Below are 20853 nucleotides of genomic sequence, written 5' to 3'. Positions count from 1 at the left end.
TTGAAGATACCTGATGTTAATAAGCAGAATCATTGAAGGAAAGAGAAACAAGAAGAACAGAAAAAAGAGAAACACAAGAACTACTGACTTTGAGCCATTACACATTATTGCACTTATTATTACCAGTTTGACTTTATTTCTGTCATACATCTACACACGTTCTTATTTAGATTTAACAGAAGTTTAGATGGTATGTTTCGTTTCAGGTCACCATTATGGTGATCAGTGTTTGCTTTGGTTGGGCTCTTTAGCCTTTCCTTTTTAACATTAGTTTTTCTCTGGTTGCTCCAACTTTGTGTTTATAAAGCACATTTGTTGTGGCAAGAGAAACTTTGACCTGGGCTGTGTTTCCCAAAAGCATCGTACAGACCATTTGTTGCAGTTGAGTTAGGCTTAAGATGCTTTTGGGAAAAGCAGCCCTGGTTATATTTTGATGATGAAATTACTAGTGACCTGATTCACTGATCTCTCATTATAAACTGATTATACAAATGCTTTATTAATTTTTCACTACAGTAGCTAATTTTAGCAGTGCTTTAATAATTTAAGGTTTTGAAATCACACACAGACATCAAGAATCTACATATGAATCTCAACAATGGTGACAATCAAACAAATGCTTCATGTTGCAGTGCGTGATGGGACCAACCAATCAAAACGCATCCATGGCTCCCATCATGCACTGCAGCATGAATAAATTATGCAGCTGAATTGTCCTGTAATTTTCATTTCATTTCAATCCTGTAATTGTCCTAACTTTTATTTTGCTATTGTTTTGTTATGACTTTAGTAGCTTGTTTTGTGATGTTCAGAGTTGATCTGTTTGTCACTAGTTTGTTTATTGTCACCATTGTTGAGATTCATATGCTGATTCTTGATGTCTGTGTGTCTAAAATCAGTAACTTCTGTGCACAAAGTATTTTCAAAATTGTTCATATTGCTATTGGATCTCAAACTGTAGAATCTCAGGACTACAATCACCAATACTTAAATGAGACATCACGCACATAGTCAAAGATTTAGACTCTGAACGTCATCAGTGAATCAGGTCACTACCTGCTGATAATGTCATCATCAAAACATATTGTGAGCAGGTCATGTTTTCTCTTGCAGTAACACATGTGCTTTATAAACACAACATTGAAACAGTCAGAGAAAACAAACTTTAAAAAATGAAAAGGGTCAAGAGCCTAACTAAAGAAAACACTCACCACCATAATGGTGACTCGAAACGAAAAATTCCATAAAACATTACCATCTAAACTCTGTTGAATCTCAAGAACTTTTGTAGATGTATATAAAATGAGTCAAACTGGTTAATAATAAGTGCAATAATGTGTAATGGCTCGAAGTCAGTTGTAGTTCTTGTGTTTCTCATTTTTCTGTTCTTGTTTTTTCTCTTTCCTTCAATGATTCTGCTTATTAACATTAGGTGTCACCACTAATGGCCAATCATCACTTAATTAATCACTTAATTATCTCATTAACTTCAACACTGCTTCAGTGTTGATTTTAACACTCTGTAGTGTGGACACATATGTACACTGAGGAGTGTTAATTTAACACTGGGGATTTTGCTGTGTGATCACTACGCACTAAAACTGCATTGTTCTTACCTTAATATATCTCTTGCGATCAACATACATATGGATCAGAGAGCGTAATTTCACCAGGCTAGCTCTCATTTTCACATACCGCTTCCTGTAAAGAGAAAGCACATTTATAGAAATTGTCAAGATCTAAAACAATTTTTTGGATATAAATTGATATTTTTGAGTAAAAAATTATTTAAAAAACAACAATCACAAACTAGAAAAATCATGTAAATTTATTGTTTTCTAAAGAAAATGTTAAAATGAAAAACATTCAGTTACTAAATATAATTATTTTAATTATTTAATTTAATTATTTTTTACAGATTATCACTCCTAGGGCCAGATTTACTAAACAGGGCAAAGTAGCATGTGGCTGATGGGAGAGGAAAGTTCTGCGGGTGATCTATCTATTAAGAATGTACAAATTCAATGTCTTGCCAGGCAGTTAAATAATGCCACAAATACCAGTAATTTGACTACCGCAAACCTTGATAAATCACGTTGCATGATTCAATGACACTTTAGTTTGGGGACCAATTCTCACTATTAACTAGTTGCTTGTTAGCATGCATATTACTAGCATATTGGCTGTTTATTAGTATTATAAAGCACATAATAATGACTTATTTCGCATGACCATATTCTACATAATTTAATCCTACCCAATACCTAAACTTAACAACACCTTTTCTAACTATTAATAAGCAGTAAATTAAGAGATTATTGAGGCAAAAGTCATAGTTAATAGTGAATGCGTTCCCCAAACTAAAGTGCGACCGATTACTCTCCTCCCATAAATGTAGCGGTCTGACAAGGAAACTCCTTGTTTTATCACTGAATTTTGTCTTTAGATAAATTTATCACTGTGTGTCTTTAGTAAATCCTAACAGTAGTTTTTTAACACCAAAAGAGGGTTTGCGCTGGCACAAGCTGTTAGTAAATCTGGCCCCTAGTTTCTGTAAATAAAAAGACTGACAATTAGCAACTCTGTCATTATAGCAGAAGCATCAGAAATACTGTCTTTGAAAATGCCTTTGGGTCAAAAAGGTTGGAACAACTGATTTAGAGTGAGAATAAGATATTATGGTTTATACCTTGTGAGAAAGCCTCGGCAATGGGCCTGCAGCCGTATGATCTTCATGCGGAAGGCTGTGTAGCGTTTTCTCACAAAGAACATCCTGGTGTAACGCTGCAGAGTCAGGGCAGCTACATGCCTTACTCTGTCCCGCTTACTCTCCAACAGGAAGTAGATGTCCTCTTTCATGAACAACTAACAAAAAATAAAAGGTGCAATCAAGTACTAAAAAAACAAATGTGGAGAGTAGTCTCACATAGCCAGACCTTTCTCATCATAAGTCTAGTCCACATTGCAATTATATTTTGCCCATTAACTACCTGTGGATTGTCCATGGTGTGACGTCTGGGTCACTGTGATTTTTCCAAGTAAGACATGTTCCTGGATCAACATATTTTGTTGACCCTAGAACAACATTTCTGTCTGAAAATTTAGTCCTATCCCTATCCTTACCCCTAAACCTAACCACAACTTATCCCTTAAATCAGAGGGAAATGATAGGTGAATAACACTGATGTAGAAGCACCAAACCATGTGAGCCAAAACTTGACACAACTGTAAACTTGTCCCTCAAATCTGATTGGTCGATTGGAAAGTGGTTCCAGGATCAACAAAGATGTTGATCCAGGAACATGTTGTACTTGGTGAAATCATGTTCACCGTGACGTCTGACGGTCTGAGGCTAAGCGAATAGTAACAATTGCACTTAATCAGAATCATACACACCTTGGTGACACCGACTTGAAACGATCCTTGTCTAACAGGGCAAAGCTTCCTTAACATGATGACACAGTTTTCACCATTGGCAGGTGGAGGCTGTTTGAGGCCTAGCAGTGATTTATACCTAAATTCAACCGAATAATTGAGTAATTATTATAATTTTCTTCATATGTTAAAAAACAGACACAAAAGGGAAAAACTTTGTGTTAATGGCCTCAGACGTGTTTGACTCCTTTTACCTGAAAAGGAAGACATCAAATGGCATTCTGATCGGATAGCCCTCTCTCCTGATTCGAATGGTTTCTAAAATCCCAGAATAGTTCAGTTGGGCACTGACCAGCTCCATGTCAAACACAGCAGGCTCCTGCAAGGTTACATACTCTCTCAGTGGATTTCAATTCCAGCCAAGATGCAAATAGCTTAATACCCCTGAACCCAGTGATTGCGGTTCTTTACCTTGTTTTGATTTGGCTTTATGCATCGCACAAAATATGGGTTGGCTCTGTAAGTACAAAATGGAAAGAAGTAGTTGGTGATAGAAAAACCTAAATGGTCCTAAAACCAATCACAGAAGAGATTCATGTAGACAGCGCAATTTAGGTGGTCTACCTCTCCATCTTTTCAATGAGCTCCATGAGGGATTGTTGGAACTTGGCCGCCACTGTTGAGGCCTGATGGCGCCGTGTTACCGTGCTGTTCTTCCCAACATGAGATCTCTGTTGGTTGAGGGCCTCAGCATAGCTCATAAACAGATATGCAACCATCTAAAACCACAGCGAGATACGGGTCAGTTTATTGGGGTCATTTCATTCCTGGCTCACGGTAGTCAAATAAGTTCTCTTACCTTGTTTTTGCTATGAATAAAAAGGTCAAGAACATCCTGGCGAACTTGATCGTAATTCTTATCCAGAAATTTATGGACCTGTGAAGCGTATTTTCAATCACAAAAAGTTTGGTCTATTCCTCCACTAATACTTTATAGGGAAATAATTAAAATGTTTGATGGTTCAAGACAAGTAGTTTAAATGCACCTGATAGGAGACCTTCCCAGCGAAATGCTTGATAGTAAATTCAGGGAGAGGCATTTTTGGCTTGGAATACAGTGGATTGTTGCCATGGTGATAGTGGCATTTCTGAAGGAAGGTATGGTCTGTAGCCTAGAGGAAATTTGTTCAAAAGGAGGTTAATTAAAATGCAAATTATGCAAACTAAAAGTGATGAATAGATAAATACTAACAAGAACATCAATGGACATTAAGAAGAAATGACACCTGTGGAAACCCGCTCTGATCATCAAGAATACGGAGTATCCCATGGGGCTTTGCTGCAATGAGGTCTATGCAGGCCTGGTTGTCAGAGAAAGGCACCTCTTCCCAGTTGATTTGCTCTCTGCTATATTCATCCTTGCACATTCAAAAGAAAATCATTTTTCAGATGCATACCACATGCAGTTTCTGAGAAGATTAGAGTGAACAGAGACAGCTTACTTGTTCTTCTTTAAAAATGACCCTGTTGAAAAAGAACTGAAGGTACTCATTTGCATAATTTATGCAAAGCTGTTCAAAGCTGTTGAAGGTAAGATCCTACAAAGCACAAAAAAGTGAGATTCAGTCGAATGCAATCCAAATTTTACCGCAATGAAGAGTATTAGCAAAATCTTTTACTGTTGTGGGAAAACAAGTTGCAGCGCCATACCTCAAATCCATAGATATCAAGGATGGAGATAGATAGTGCTTCGTTCCGAGGATAAACCTGCCTATTTATTCTGTCTGTTAGCCAGCTGAACAGAAGGGAATACAGGATCTTGGCAACTGCATCTCTGTTATGTTTGAGAGGGAAAATTACCATAATTTGATTACCGCAACGGTCAATGCAGAGAAAGTAGTATTTTTAATGACACTGATTTTAGTTCCAATACTCTACATCTGAATGTTCATTACTTTATTTTTTTCAATTCCATATTTAATTCTTGCTCAGTCTATGGAAGTAAAACAATGACAAATGTTTTTGAAACAAAAAAAAAAACTTGTTGAATTGGACTAACTGAAAAAAATAGGCCTATGCATTGCATTAACCGGTCTTGCATTTTAATGCATTGCATTTTTAGGGCTTGCATTTTTATGGGGTGAAATTCAACATGGTTGAATATTTAAGCTGTGAGTATTTCAATTCAAAATATTTCACACACATTTTTATTTAAAAAAATTTCAATAATCCATATTCACCTTTCAGATTTCACTTCCAAAATGTTAATTCTGTTTAAAATACAACCTATAATATTTGACAGGCAATTTTCAGTCCATTTTATTTCGCCTTACAAATTCGCTTCCACAAATTCGACATTTGACATCTGGGAGGAAGGAATAGTAGTAGATTACCGATTAATAATCTCCATAGCTGTTGGTCGACCTCACCAGATAAATATTCAACCATGCTGAATTTCAACCCATAAAAATGCAAGCCCTAAAATTACAATGCATTAAAATGCCAGCATGGTTAATGCAATGCATTTTCTTTTTCAATTAGTGTTTTTCAATTAGTTTTTCCATATAGTATTTTATTTTTTATTAAACCCCCTTGTGAATTGCATTCTTTGTACATTTTTATTGAATTCTAGAAGCCTTGCCAAACAACTTCACTTGAAGTTACTTTAAGTGATTTTTATGTAATTATTCAGAAATGTAATCCTACTTGCTGAAAAAATATAACTGACATAACGGGCCTCTTCAGATTCAGCCAATCAGAAGGCCTCTGAGGCCCTTTATGCCTGTCAATCATTTACCGCGCCAACAGGTAAACCGGACGCTGAGAGGGGGGCAGACGAAAAATTCAGGAGCTTGTAGAGTGCGAAATGTTCGCGATTTGTCATTGCGATGCGAAAAATGGCTTACAAAGCTAAACGTCGTAATGGAATAAAGAGACCAAAAAGCGACGAATGCAAAAAAAAAAGAAGCAAGACGAGAGTGAACATCGTTAAACTTGTCATCACTGGAGGATGCTGATAACTTCACAGCGATTGAAAGCAGATGCCGCGCGCGCTTTTACAACATCGCTTGACAGGTAAAACACACACATGCGTTACACCAAAGCGATGTTGTGGCTACATCTGGCGGAAGTTCCAGACCTTGTAGAACAAGTTTTGTAAATTGTAATGAACTATTTTTTTCTTAGCTGAAGCTTTTAGAAAATGTAGGCTACAAGTAAAATAAAATACAATAAAAATACAATTCAAAACAATATGTTTATATATTATGACTTTTTATTTCACAATTCTAGCAAGAATTGCGAGAACAAAAAAACAAACAAAAAACAATTGTGAGGAGGAAAGTTCAATTCTCAATTACCTTTTTAATTGCAAATTTGTATTTGCAAATTTGTATATCACAATTCTGACATTTTTGTTCTTGCATTTTCCGAATTTATGTCTCACAGTTCAGAGAAAAAAAAGTTAGAATTTCAAGACAAGGTAAGAATTGTCAGATATTAACTCTCAATTCTGAGTCTAGTCAAGTCACCTTCTTTTATATAGGCCTAGCGCTTTTAACAATATAGATTGTTTCAAAGCAACTTTACAGTGATAATAGGAAATTAAAGTAACAGAGATTGTTTTGGTTTTATAGCAGCTCTAGAGTAGTTATTTTGCAGCTAAAGTTAGTTTTGATTGATGCACTTCCGTCGCAATGATCATTAGTTAGGGGCCACACGAAACCGTTCTAACAAAAAACCCTTCAAGCTACACTGTGTCATTTTTTAAGTTGATTCTTAGCAAAAAAAAACACTTTGTTCTTTCAAAATTATATGTCCTCATTCGTGTGTATTTACATTCACCAACTAATCAAGTACTCTCGTAAGGGTAGAATCTGCCATTCAGAATACATACAAGCGAGTCGCTCGAATGGCAGAAGCATGGGCGGAAGCCATGTTGCGCCTCCATCTTGAAAATACATTAGCTAAAGAAGGACATACCTGGAAATTCAAGCTTCGCCTTTTGCGCTTTTACACTCATTGGCACCGTGATGAATACGAGGGGGAGATTACTCGCGACTGCCGGCCACCGTAGGAGTTAAAACGCCCTCGGAATGGGAGGGGCTAGAAAGTAATATTCAGTTGGTAGTCATATACAATTTCACCACTAGATGGGAGAAAATCCTACACAGTGTAGCTTTAAGTTCTCTCTGCGCAAACTTTAAAAACGTGAACCTGTGAGAACGCTGATGCACATGCGTATTACGTGTTTAGTCTATAGGTATGCGTGTTTGATATGTGTGCACAGGTGTGTAGTTCTTCTTTACAAACTAACCCTCAACAAACTACTTGTCTGACCTTAAAATTTTGAATACAATTTTTTTTTTTTTTAGAATACAGAATTTTGTCTGGCCTTAAAATTTAGAATACAGAATTTTTTCCGCCTGAGGGGAAAAAAGTCCAAATTGTGAAATATAAATTCGTAACTGTGAAAAAAAAATAGATAAAAAGTTGCGATTACCTTTTTTAATTGTTTTTTATTCCGTGGTGGAAACAAGCTTCCAATTGTTTTTATTTAGAAACATTTATTTATTTGGAAATTAGCAAAGTCTAAGTGAGCATATAGAAATGGAGTTTCCCTACCTGGCATCAATTGCACTCTCAACAGTCAGGGGTGTGAAGATCTTCTCCCTCATTGTTTCCTAAGAAAGTACAGAATTACTGAAACACCAGAAATACTGGTAGCAAATCCGAAAAGGGTGACCTGGGACATTCTGTTATAATAAAACACACCACTTTTATTGGAAACCAGCTTTGTAGAAATATTGTTGATCTCTTGAGATGAAATGTTGCTAATGCTAAGACAGTATTTTTAGGCAAATTAAAACTGATATGGTCCTTAAGTGGACCAGCCTACAGCACTAGTGTCTGTATTGTAAACACATCCCGGCATCTGTGGCAAGACTATACTAATCCCTTTCAAATTATGACATTAGGGCTTTAAATAATAAATAAAAAATCTTTCCTTAAATAGTTTAACGTTGTTGTAGAAGAATTCCCCTTCTCATTCACTTTACTTGGATAGATCAGTCTCTTAGCAGGATAAAAACCTGGTGTCGATGTCTGAAAGCAGGGCTTAATAGACCTTATTCACAGCAGCGCCATCTTTGATTTTTAATGGGAATGAAAGCGAGGCTGTGAGGGACAGACATGCATCTCTTCAATGGGCTTTACTGTTATTTAATGTGTTTTTGGATTGTTCTGCTCATGAAACACTGGAAAAATATCTTTCGAAGAAATTTCAGTTTACAAAAAACTCCCGACAATAAGCTGTGGAAAATTGTAAGTAATCTAGCAGCTTTATACAGCTTTTTTCAGCAGATGCCTTTGGAAACACGGCAAGTCTATCCCTCACAGCCTCACTTTCATACTTGTCATGGCGCTGCTCTGAATAAGGTCTATGGTTTCATCAGATAAGAAAAGCCTGGTAGCATGAGATCTCTGTCCAATTCAATTGGACAAAGGGAAATTACTTTGAGTATGGCCTTCTCCTGTTACGTAGATAGTACCTGTTCCTTTAATGAAAAGAATTAGCTAAATTACATTGAAGGAACCTCAAAGGTGTCACACTTGCAGCCATGAGTAGTAGTCTAAATGCCTTAGCACATTTTAACATGGCAATGGGACTGTGAAGATTGATGAGCACTGGCTCTGACCAAGACTTAAACAAAGGCTGATCTGAAACAAGATGCTGTGTAAAGGATCATATGAAAGTTTTTTTTTCCAATGATACATCTGAAATTAGGAATTGATGTGGATCTGATGTGAGGAAAGATGCTGAAACAGAACACGGACATGTTGATGGTCTCCACCAGAGGAAGGTTGAGGAATCAGCTCTTGATACCTCAGATGGAAAATATGTGGAATGGAAACAATTGGTAGTTCATAAGGAAACATCTTAAAAATCCTGGATTCTTCTTTATTTACAGAAACTGTACTGGACCAGGAATGATGGAACTTAAAACACTTTACCTTCACTTTACCTTTGTTGGTGTGGAATATTGGATAGTTTCAGACAAATATCAGGTTTGAATAGGAACTCTATTTAAATAAGCTCTCTATTTGGTTTGATTGACACATTTGAGAGATTTTACTACTGGGCCTAGGTTTTTCATGAATTGATTTAATAAATAATTAGATTGAAATAGAAGCTAATCTGTCATAACATTGTTCTGTTTGATTGAGGATTGTAAAAGTGCAACAGTCAGGTTCTGGAAATAAAAATCCCATGCGTTTTCTCCACATGGGGATTTTGAATGATCACTTATAAACCTCTAAAGACAGACCTACTGTGAGCTATGAAGTTGTTATATGATATATGCTTTTGTTTTAAGCCACTCCTTTTTAAATAATAACCCTGTTCAACAGTGGAATTCATGGAGAAAAACTAAACCACCATCAGAGAACACTTTAGTGCCCAACCACTCCCATGAAACATTGCAAATGATGTAAATGAGTTAGTCTCCCTATGCTCTCAAACTACTTAAATGTATTGTATATATGCATATTTAGCAATAGACTTAAAGGGATAGGTTAGTTCATCCAAAAATGAAAATTCGATCATTAATTACTCACCCTCATGTCGTTCCAATCCCGTAAGACCTTTGTTCATCTTCGGAACACAAATTAAGATATTTTTGATGAAATCCGAATTTTTGGATGAACTAACCCTTTAAAATAGACTGTTTCTTTATGATAAACATCTATAAATGAATAATTTTATATTTCTCCATTGTTTTTATATTTCTTCATTCAATTATTTCATTAATAATGCTTCATGATATTGTAGTTCTTTCCCTCATTAAAGCTGTTAAATGTAAAAGCTATAAAAAATTCCCTAGGAATGAATGGGAAAAATACTTGTGGAACCAAGGCTGCTGAAAAAGCGGGCGTGCGAGGCACTGTTGCTCTCTAAAGTGAAATTTTGTTTCACTGTCCTTTTGATCACACTGACTGTATTCACGGTAGAACTGCCTTTTAGGTTTTGGAATAACAACACAAGTTTACTGTGTTTGTGGTGAACTGGTTAAGCAGGTTAATACTGCGACAGGCCTCTTGGTGGCACCCCTGCAGAGGGTTGAATGGTATCTGCTACACTCTTAGGACTGTAACACAGTCTATGATGGGAGCCTCATATTGCTTTAAGGCCTCTTGATGTCTGTTTCTGCCCTGGGTTTTCCCTGACTGGGTTACACTGGTTGCCATAGGGATATGGCATGCTGCCCTGCCATAATCAGCTTGCCATGTTATACTATATGAGGGATTGGGGCTAATACGCACCATTTGTGGCTATCTTTTGGTGCCAAGTTGTGCTTGCTGTCAAATTGAACAGTGTTGGCATTTGGATCGTGTTTCCAAAGGACTTTAATGAAACTGATGTAATGATAAAACCTTCACTAACAGTGTGCTGATACTTGGCATGGGGCCTTGATGTGTGAGTTCTGCCAGGAGGTCATGTAAGGTCTAGAGGTGAGATGCGGACACTTCCTGTTGATATCCTCGAGTCCAGTCTGTCTCAAACAGTGAAATACGCAATATACAGTGGCCGCAAAAATATGGTCACACTTAAAAATATATGACAAAGTATGACAATGCAAGCATCATCTAGTGTAGAGAAAGACAGCAAGCCTTTCAAGCAAACATTTAAAAACAAGAAGTTGACACTTTGTCATACGTCAGTGTTTATAGTTATTTTGATAAACTACATCTGTGCGAAAATCACCTATGGTACCAGTTGGGTGCAAAAGTCATTGCAAAAGTTAGTTATAATGGTTTTGCATTGATTTGCTCTTTTAATTATAACAAGATAACAATGTGGTAGGCAGTGCCGTCGCTGGTGGGGTGCGAGGCCCTGTGCGAACTTGAAATGCGAGGCCCTGCTCTTTGATGTGTATGCTCAATTGCGCATGAATTAAGTCACACGGACGTAGTAGCTGTTCTAATTCTTTTGCACGCATAATCTTGCTGCAATACGTTTTTATCAAGTAGAATAATACAGCATAATCATCATGCACATACTAGTCTCAGCTATGACTTTTTGCTATTTATTTCAGAGGGGAAAAAATCAACTGTGCAACCACGAATGGCTTTACATCAAGTCAGCTCGTTAATTATGATCGAGAATCCGCCTATTTAAACAACGTATCTTAATGGTCCAGTGGTAGAATGTTCACCGAGCGTGTCAGAGGTTTCAGGTTCGAATCCGCTCTCGTGTGGTTTTATTTTTCTCGCATAACGTTTTTTTTTTTTTCTCATCAAAACCGATTATGTTAATCAGTGGTTGCATATCAAGCAGGGACACATTTGTGTGCATTATGGTAGAGTATCCACAACAGATTGAAGCGCGCGTCCAATTGAAGACAGTGCGGCGTGTGCTCAAGCCACTCGAGAACACACAGTATCTGCGCCACTGATCGCAGCGGCAACGAGCACTTTAATCACTTGATTTAAAAAACAAATTTCAGCACTAGAGCTTCTCTTATTAAAAAAAAAAAAAAACGAACGAAATGAATGCTCTGCCAGTTAACTGGATATGTTTTATTTATTTGTAGAATTGTAATTGTTACATTCGTGCCGCGAGATGTTTTAAAAAGTGGTAAAAAAAAAAAAAAAAAAAAACAGCAGGATTGCGAGGCCCCCTATTGGCGCGAGGCCCTGTGCGGTTGCACAGTTCGCACAGTCTATGCGACGGCTCTGGTGGTAGGATAATTTTAAATCAGTTCAATCAGTGAAAACCAGCACAACAAACTCACTGATCCGACAAAACCCAACGAACGCGTCTGGTGCCGTTGCAGTGTGAAATTGGCCTTAAAAGTGGGTAATGTGAGTACAGTTCTGCATGGATAGCATGCAAATACTACATTATCTTTTGTCAATGTACAAGGTGTATCTTTTATCTAGTACTGAAGACATTAAGAGGCAGTTTGTTTTTTTACCGTGACTTTGAAAGTAATGGACTTCTGTAGACCCTCTGGGGAAATCTGTAGAAGTTCAGCCACCACTCGGATCTCCTGAGCACTCACAACTGATGCCACTTCCTGAGATTCAGTCTGTCAAAAAAATCAAACTTATCGCATTGCACCACTGAAATAGAGCGTTATAGTGCAGCAACATGAGGGGAATCCAAGTGAGGAGGATGCAACCATTTGTTTGAGTTTCAGTTTACCTCATATCTCTCAAAGAAGACATTTCCTAAGTGCAGGATGGAAGACAGGACTCTGAAGATACCGTTCTGGTCTTCAGCACTGAAGTGAAGTATTTCCATGGCACTTAGGAGCCTGCGGAAATCCTCCCCATCACTCTTGCCAACAATCTCACAGTCGCCACCCTTGCGACCAAATAGAGCATCCATGAAATAGAACAACCGTCTAGTTAATTTATTTTTTTGCTATAATAATAATCTAGTTGATTAAACCATGGCCTCACCTGATTGAGGTAATAATACGTCTCGGCGTCTTGAAGGTAGAAAGACTGCTTCTGCTGCGAAGGAAGGCCTGCAAGCATCTCATAAAAAATGTGATAGTTTCTTTCATCTTTGGCCTGAGAAAAAAAATGAAGGAAATAGAGAAAAATTTACATTGTGGTTGTCTATAAAGAATTGGTTTAATAAATGATTATTTTAAATATCTATGAGCATTATGAAGAATACCTGAAACACAATCCTGGACTTTTCAAGTAGATACTGTGAGGTTATGGCACCGCTGATTACTCCTCTGTTTGGAGCAGGAAAATCAGACAAGCATTAATATGTAATTTGCAACTTAACCCACGTACTCTAACATACAGTCATTTTAACCAGCACCATGTGAATCTTGATCCTGTTAGCCTCTTTCAGTTGTAAAGGTACCCCATAAGTGTTTCCTCTTGCTAGGTGTCAATAACATCAATAACATTGTAAAGAGATTTGGTATTGATGAACTTACTCTTCCATAAATATTTCCATGTATTTCCCAAATCGGCTGGAGTTATCATTCCGTACGGTTTTGGCATTTCCAAAAGACTCTAAAAGAGGCGTTGCTTCGAGAATCTGTAGATTAAGCCATACATTAATATGTGAGAAGGATGTAGCAATAACTGCAAAAAGAAAAACATATTATTAATAGTTTTGTCTTGTTTTCATGTTAAACTATCTAAAATACTTAAATCAAGATAAATTTACTTGAGAAGCAATACTGTTCATAGATTGTATCTTAAATGTATTTTGTCTTACTGCACAGGGAGTTTTTTTTCTCACTTGTTTCTGAACCTGTTTATAACGTCATAATAATCTGCCAGTGTAATAAGAGAAAATGCAATTTTTTAAAGATTGAAGCCAATCAGCCTGACAGCCAGTCTTCATATTTACGATCTTCCATATAGCAATCCAAAATAGTTTTTTTTTTTTTTTTGCTTTACTGTTTCGAGAAAGCATGTGATATTCTTTTAGTTGAAGATACTTTGCATAGATTATTCACCACTTCTGTTAAATTGTTTAATACTCCATAAGTAATTAAAAAAAACTTTTGAACACTTGCATATCAAAGTGCAACACGCCATGCAACATATAAAGGTTTCAAACAACAGAAGGCGCACGCAAAAGTACAGTACCTCAATCTGTATGATAGCATATAAAAGTCAAATAGAAGATAAGATAAGTTATAAAATGTGCATGAGCTGAGTTTAACAGTTTTCAGAGATTTTATTAGCTTAACTCATACCTGCTGTGTGATGTTTTGTTTGTGATGTATTGCGGCTAAGTACCGGAGAACTAGCTTTGTGGTCTCTGTTTTACCAGAGCCACTCTCCCCACTGAAAGACAATAAGCACATTTAGACCACATGATGACTCTAACCCTCTAAAGTACCAGTTTAACTACTTAATTGGCATAGAATGCGGCTTGGCATGCGAGGAACCGATTTTCTTGTCTTTTGCCATGCACTTAAGTAATGAGCGAGGTGGCTGATCATCAGACAGAAGTGAAATTGAATGCTTGATTGGGACTGTCGTTCCAGCTACTCTGAACAGGCATGGGTGCATTTCACAGAGACATGATCTGCTGGTGCAATCATGGCCTAGACATCAGTAGTCTTTCCTTACAGGTATCTCCGTCAGAGCTAGGTTTAAAGTGTTCCAGGCGATCAGCTGTGTCAAGTAGAACTGACACTGATGGCTCCATCAGTGTAAAAGACTACTTAAGGTGACAGGACATAGATTTTCTTAGCTATTTGAAATCTGTCTGTTCTTTTAATTAATCTTTCCAAAAACACATTATGAGTTAGGTTAGTTGAACAATGTTCAAATATATATATTTAAAAAAAATATTAAAAAAATTACATTCTGTGAGATAATCTTACATGTTTACCTTAATTTAATCCTACCTGATAATAATGCACTGGTTTTCTTTGGCATCCATCATTTTTGTGTATGAGGCATTTGCAATAGCAAATAGATGTCTGCAAACACAATGGATAGGTTCAAAACATTTAAGAAAAAAGTACAATACTGTATAAGGAATTAGCCTAGCATTGATAAAAAAAAAGCGATAATTTTAAGTACCGGTTAAATACTACTGAAGTTTTAAGTAAAGGGTTCAAAGTATTATGAGTTAATGAATGAATGAAAGAACATACGGAGAATTCTCTCCAAGCGCATGCCCTTTGTGTTGTAGAACCATGTCTGTTCCGTAGATGTTGAACATCTTGTAGGGATTAACAGCCACCAGAATACTTCCAATGTAAGTCTTGGAACAAAACACATCATTGTTTAATTTCCTTTTTAAATTCACCCAAAACTCTTTGTACTAAAATATTTACAGAATAAAAGTGTTTTAATGTTTGTTTTAAAAACTTTTAATCTGTGGTCAAAATACATAATTCTTAGTTCTAAAGAAACACATGGATAGCTCTTAGTCATAAAGAAACAAATGAATTCCTTGTGTAGTAGACTTTGCATTTGACTTACATATATCAAATTGCGGTCAAATCTTTTCTTCAAATTCAGCAACACAGCACCTTCATGCAGGTCCCTGAAAAGAGTTTTTTTTATGAACGCATTTAAAAGTGAACACAAAATTTCATTATATATAGCATTTATCTTATTCAATAATCTCATACTCAAGCTGTGTCATGTCCTCAAACCCATCCTCCTCTGCACGTTCACGATACAGCATTGTGGGCAGACTTCGAATTGAGTACATCTAAAAAGCATTTCAGTAAAAGAAAAATATTGTGTAAACAATGTGTAGGCCTAAACCAAACATGATATAAAGCCAGTATTTCACACTATGATTATGTATAGACCTTAGTCAGGGTAGAGACGCAATATTGAATTTTACATGAAAATGAGGCTGTGAGGGATATACTTGCAAGTCTTATGGTCTTTGCAATGGCATAAACTATTTTATTGAGTTCTTGTCTACTGAAAGATTTTTGGAAAGATGTTTCATCAGCAACTGGCATGTTGTTAAACAATAGTACAATTCATTGAACACACTGTGCTTCTATCCCTCATGGCGTTGTTTTCATTCCTGTCAAAAATTAAATATGCTACTACGGCTAAGGTCTATTGAAATGATACCTGTACGCTGTTGAGATATAGCTGGCATGGCAGGTGTATTTTGGTGCATTGTATATTTGAAGTATACACAAACTTAAATACAGTACCAAATCTGATATTTGACATTGCCCAACATCATTTTTGACCCATAGTTTTAAATCTAAATTTCAGCATTTTTAATCTAATTGTTTTAACCTGAATCTTCAGTCATACAATTGCATTATTTTAGATATTGATATCTAACAGATATTGAGCTATTATTTTTGTATTTGTTTCCACTGTAGAAAAATGATAGATAGCAATTAAAAGCTGAGCAATGTTTTCTTATAAAGAGTAACTATATGCAAGTTATGTTACCTTGTCATACCAGTTCCCTTGAGGTTCACCTTCTCTATTTGGTAGCCATGCAGGTTCTGTGCTATCTGTCTCTTGGCCAGGAAACACAGGGACGACAAAATTCTCCAGTTCTTCATCCCTATACATGGACCATTTTGTGAGGTTCTGAACAGTATGATGAGGGAGGACTCTTTCTGAAGACCAGACATCATCTGGCTCATGAAGATCTATTATTTGATTTTGAGCCCAGTGTTCACCAGACTGACCCTGAATCTGAGGGGTCACTACTGCGTACCTTGGGTCCTCTGGAGAGCGTCCCAGTGTTGACGGCAACTTGTAGGAGGCTTTGCGTAAGTTAACGTTCGTCAAGGCATTTCCCAGAAAGGGTGAAGTGGGAGATTCACTTTGAGCTGGTTTACCTCTTGTCATGATTGATCCATCAGGCAATCTGTAAGATGCTTTACGAAGGTTTTGGTTCAGGAGGGCACCGGACAGCATTGAAGGGGGAGCTTGCTCTTGTTTGGGATTTCTAAACAGGCCGGAGGTATTAGGTAAGCGATAGTTGGTCTTACCAACATTTTGTAATGCACTTGACAAATGAGATGAAATTGATGGCTCTGGTTCCTGTTCAGAGCTCTTAGTCAAAAGTGTTCCATCAGGAAGTCTGTAAGACGCCTTACGAAGGTTTGAGTTCAGAAGAGCACTTGAAAGATGTGGAGAGGGTGGCTGCTTTGCTGGTTGGTTTCGTGAAAAAAGAGTACTATCAGGTAGTTTATAGGAAGATTTACGTAGGTTAATATTCTGTAGAGCACTTCCCAAGTATGGCGAGGATTTTGTTGTGTCCTCGGTTTGATCAGTGCTATTGGATACAAGTGTTCCATCAGGAAGCCTGTAACTTGCTTTTCGAATGTTTGGATTCTGAAGAGCATTGGATAGCAATGAAGAAGATTGAGCTGGTTGTGCTGGCTCATTTCTCATTATCGTACCATCAGGGAGCCTATAAGTTGCTTTCCGGAGACTGGGATTTTGCAAAGCATTTGACAGAACAGATGTAGTAGCCTCCTCTTTTTGGCCTCCTAAATTTCTAGATATTATTGATCCATCAGGTAGCCGAAAGGAAGCACCTTGAAGGTTTCGATTCTTTAATGCATTTGACAAAGGTGAGGAAAAATCCTGTGCTTGCAGGAAAGGAGTAGGATTCCTCTGTAAAGGAGAGGTAGAAGATGCATTTCTAGATATTATTGATCCATCAGGTAGGCGAAAGGAAGCACCTTGAAGGTTTCGATTCTTTAATGCATTTGACAAAGGTGAGGAATAATCCTGTGCTTGCAGGAAAGGAGTAGGGTTCCTCTGTAAAGGAGAGGTATAGGATGCATTTTTTAAGTTAGGATTCTTAAGTGCATTTGATAATGCTGATGTTTGCTGTTCAGGCTGTGACATCACCGGAGCATATAAAGATGTGTTTCGCTGAAGAGGTGAGATATATGAGGCACTGCGTAATTGAGGATTTTGTAGTGCATTAGTTAGTGCGGAAGAAGATTGCAAAATGTTCTGTGGTACCTGCTGAGCTGCTGTGGGAGAATATGGAGATGTGCTTCTTTGCAGTGGGGAAGTGAGGGAGGCATTACGTAGGTAAGGGTTTTGCAATGCATTAGAGAGCATTGGAGAATAATTCTGATTGATTACCTGAACCTCTTGAGGTGCCACTATAGAATGAGGAGATGCAGACCTTTGCAGAGGTGAGCGGTAAGTGGCATTACGAAGAAGTGGATTTTGTAATGCATTTGATAAGCCTGGAGAAGAGCTCTGAGATAAACTTTGGTTGATCTGTGACATTGGGGATTTAAACCTTGGAAGAGGTGAACTGAATGAAGCAGCAGCAAGATGTGGGTTCTGTAAAGCATTTGTTAGTAGAGGAGATGGCCCTTGTTCAACTGTCTGGGCAAATTCAGTTATTACCTGAGGCTGAGGAGTGCTACTCAATGGAAATTGTGATCTGAGTGAGGCGCGATTGATTAATTCATTATGCATAGCATTTCTCTGTGAGAGGATCGGCGATGGAGAGCGTACAGACATTGGTGAACCAGCTCTCACTGAAAGCTGAGGTGACGGACAAGGGGTTGGAACATGTCTTACAGAGAATTGTGGTGAAGGTACCCCTGGCCGTTTTATTGGAACATGTTGGTGAAAAGGTGGTTGAGCATTCATTACAAGAGGATGGTTCTGGCCTCTTATTGATTGTCTGAGAGGAACGGGACTTATTGGTACTCTCACAACAGGACGCCCTCTCCCAACAGGTCTATGAAACCCTCTCTGTGGATTTGGTGTTCCAGATGGAAAGAATCTCTTTGAGTCTTGAAAACCTGCTGGTCTGGAACCTTGTCTTGCCAACATGATGGGTGAGGATCTAGCACTCTGATTCAAAGCTCCTGAACTCATGGGTACATTATGGACTGAAGATCTGAACGGAGCAACGTTTTGCATTTGAGGAGTGCCATGATGACTTTTTCTTTGGAAAATTGGATTAACAGGAGATGGCTTAACTGTTCCCATTGGCACTTTGTTGCCACCAAATCCTCTGAATCTACGTGTAGAGGAACGAGTTGGTAGATGTTGTCTGTCATGTTGAATTCTGCCAGAAAATGCTGATGGTGATGGGGAAAGAGGTCTCTGAGATCTAGAGGCAAAGGGGGATATTGGTCTCGGAGACACCGGTCTTTGGGTGGGAGATGTGGCTCTGTGAGGTGGGTATGGAGAGCTCTCTTCTAGTGACTGTTGGCCTATTGTTGGAGACCGTGGAGGGCTCCTCCTCCGTAAAGATGGTTGTGGTGAAAAAGAACTTTTCCTGATAGATCTTGATGACATGAAAGAGTCCTGATTGCTTCTACCAATTGGCCTGAAACGAGATTTTATTGGAGGGGCAGGACTAGCCTTGGAACTTTGCCTCAGTGTTGGTCTAGGCGAAGAAGGAGGACTTCTCCTTCTCATTGAGCCTCTTGGAGACATTGGAGGACTCTCTCTTCCATTAACAAGAGGGGATGGTGCTCTAGAACCAAATGGCTTTCTCTGGGGTGTTGGAGATTTTCCCCTTAAAGAAGCTAAAGGTGATGGTGCTCGTCTGGACGGTTGTGGAGATGAAGGGGGGCTAAATTTTCTCCTTTGAATGGGAGATAACTGCCTTTGTGCATTATTATTGTATGATGTTGGGCTAAATATTCTTGACTGCCTTGGTGAGAACCTTGGATACATTTCCTCATACATATCAGATCTTTGGCGAGGTAGAGGGCTGCTTCGACCAGGTGAAAAATTACTTTGTCTTAAGGAGAGCTGTGGTGAGGGGAGATTGTTAAATTGTCTCATTGTTGGTTGGACATTTTCATGTGGAAAATCATGTCTCTGAAACATAGGATCTGGATAGACTAAATGGGGAGATACTGGTTCAACCATAGTGGGATCAAATCTCCTTGCAGACAAAACCGGAGATGATGGTGTTGAGAGTGGCATGAGTCCAACAGGTCCAAAATAATGTCTACTTGGGACAGGTGACACTGGCATTGGAGACGAAAAGTGTCTTGCCTGAAGAACAGGTGAGGATGGTATTTGGGATGTTCTGGTTAAAATGGGACTACCAGGTGGTATAAAAGATGCTGGTGTTTGCTGAATGAAAATAGGCGTGGGAGAAAATGACCTTTGTACAGCTTCTGATTGCTGTGGAGTATATAAAGGAAGGCTCATGGGTGAAGCATATTGGTTCTCATATTGGTCTGGAATCATCATTTCCCCATCATTCCTGGTGAACTGCATCGGACTTGCAATTTCAAGTTTTTCTTTTCCAAACAACTTTACTTGTGGTCTTGGGAATCTGAATGAATCTTCAGTCAATATTCCTTCTGTTGGTATTTGTACATATTCATTACCATACATTCCTGAGGATTCTGTTGGTTCCATGGCATCCTCCACTGTGTACATAAATGGCTGGTTAGCAACCATCTGAGAGTCAAGGTAAACTGCGGTGGTTTCTCCATTGTATATGTACTGATTTGGATTGTATACATATGGATAACCTGGATACGTCATGTTGGCATCTGAAACACCATCATAGTGAATGTAATAATTTTGCTGATCACCATAATAGTCAAACTGTTCTGGATAGTATCCATATTCATAGTATTCCACATCATTACCAGGGTAGCCAAATTCATCTTCCACAGCATAACCCAATTCATCATAGTATTCCGTACCATCAACAGGGTATCCAAATTCATCAATTCTCTGGTGCCTGTAATCATAGTCGATTCTATCATCATAATAACCATATGGTTGTCTTACATCATATTGATACTGATCGTAATAGTCTTCATCAAAATAGCCATACTCATCCTCATACATAGGATCATAATAATCATTCTCCTCATCATAAAAGCCATACTCATCTTCAGGATAATCATAATACTCCTGGTCATCTTCAAAGTAGTCATACTGATGTGGTCCTCTGAAGCGCCCCTCACCATAGCTGTCATGATTTCTGCTCCTATAACGTCCCCGGGGGTTATTTCTGCTATAACTACT

General features: G+C 38.0%; 1 protein-coding gene across 1 annotated transcript in view; it reads right to left on the bottom strand.

Moving 5' to 3' along the window:
* The window catches only part of myo15aa (myosin XVAa), a 37604-nt gene extending 20876 nt beyond the window's left edge, over positions 1-16728 (bottom strand). The window contains exons 1-23 of the mRNA XM_084425427.1: positions 16306-16728; positions 15507-15589; positions 15355-15418; positions 15024-15133; positions 14772-14846; positions 14112-14202; positions 13338-13441; positions 13064-13127; positions 12841-12954; positions 12581-12742; positions 12351-12464; positions 7999-8057; positions 5086-5209; positions 4878-4973; positions 4662-4793; positions 4422-4547; positions 4235-4312; positions 4000-4154; positions 3847-3892; positions 3630-3754; positions 3397-3514; positions 2690-2865; positions 1617-1701 (exon numbers count right to left, since the gene is read on the bottom strand). Of these exons, the coding sequence (XP_084281553.1) occupies positions 1617-1701; positions 2690-2865; positions 3397-3514; positions 3630-3754; positions 3847-3892; positions 4000-4154; positions 4235-4312; positions 4422-4547; positions 4662-4793; positions 4878-4973; positions 5086-5209; positions 7999-8057; positions 12351-12464; positions 12581-12742; positions 12841-12954; positions 13064-13127; positions 13338-13441; positions 14112-14202; positions 14772-14846; positions 15024-15133; positions 15355-15418; positions 15507-15589; positions 16306-16713 (2709 nt within the window). The 5' untranslated portion in view covers positions 16714-16728. The remainder of the gene's footprint in view (positions 1-1616; positions 1702-2689; positions 2866-3396; positions 3515-3629; positions 3755-3846; positions 3893-3999; positions 4155-4234; positions 4313-4421; positions 4548-4661; positions 4794-4877; positions 4974-5085; positions 5210-7998; positions 8058-12350; positions 12465-12580; positions 12743-12840; positions 12955-13063; positions 13128-13337; positions 13442-14111; positions 14203-14771; positions 14847-15023; positions 15134-15354; positions 15419-15506; positions 15590-16305) is intronic.
* Positions 16729-20853: the final 4125 nt, after the last annotated feature.

Source organism: Rutilus rutilus (assembly GCF_951802725.1).
Source record: "Rutilus rutilus genome assembly, chromosome: 1".
Taxonomy (NCBI): Eukaryota; Metazoa; Chordata; class Actinopteri; order Cypriniformes; family Leuciscidae; genus Rutilus; species Rutilus rutilus.
This window is presented reverse-complemented; position numbering and strand designations above follow the sequence as displayed.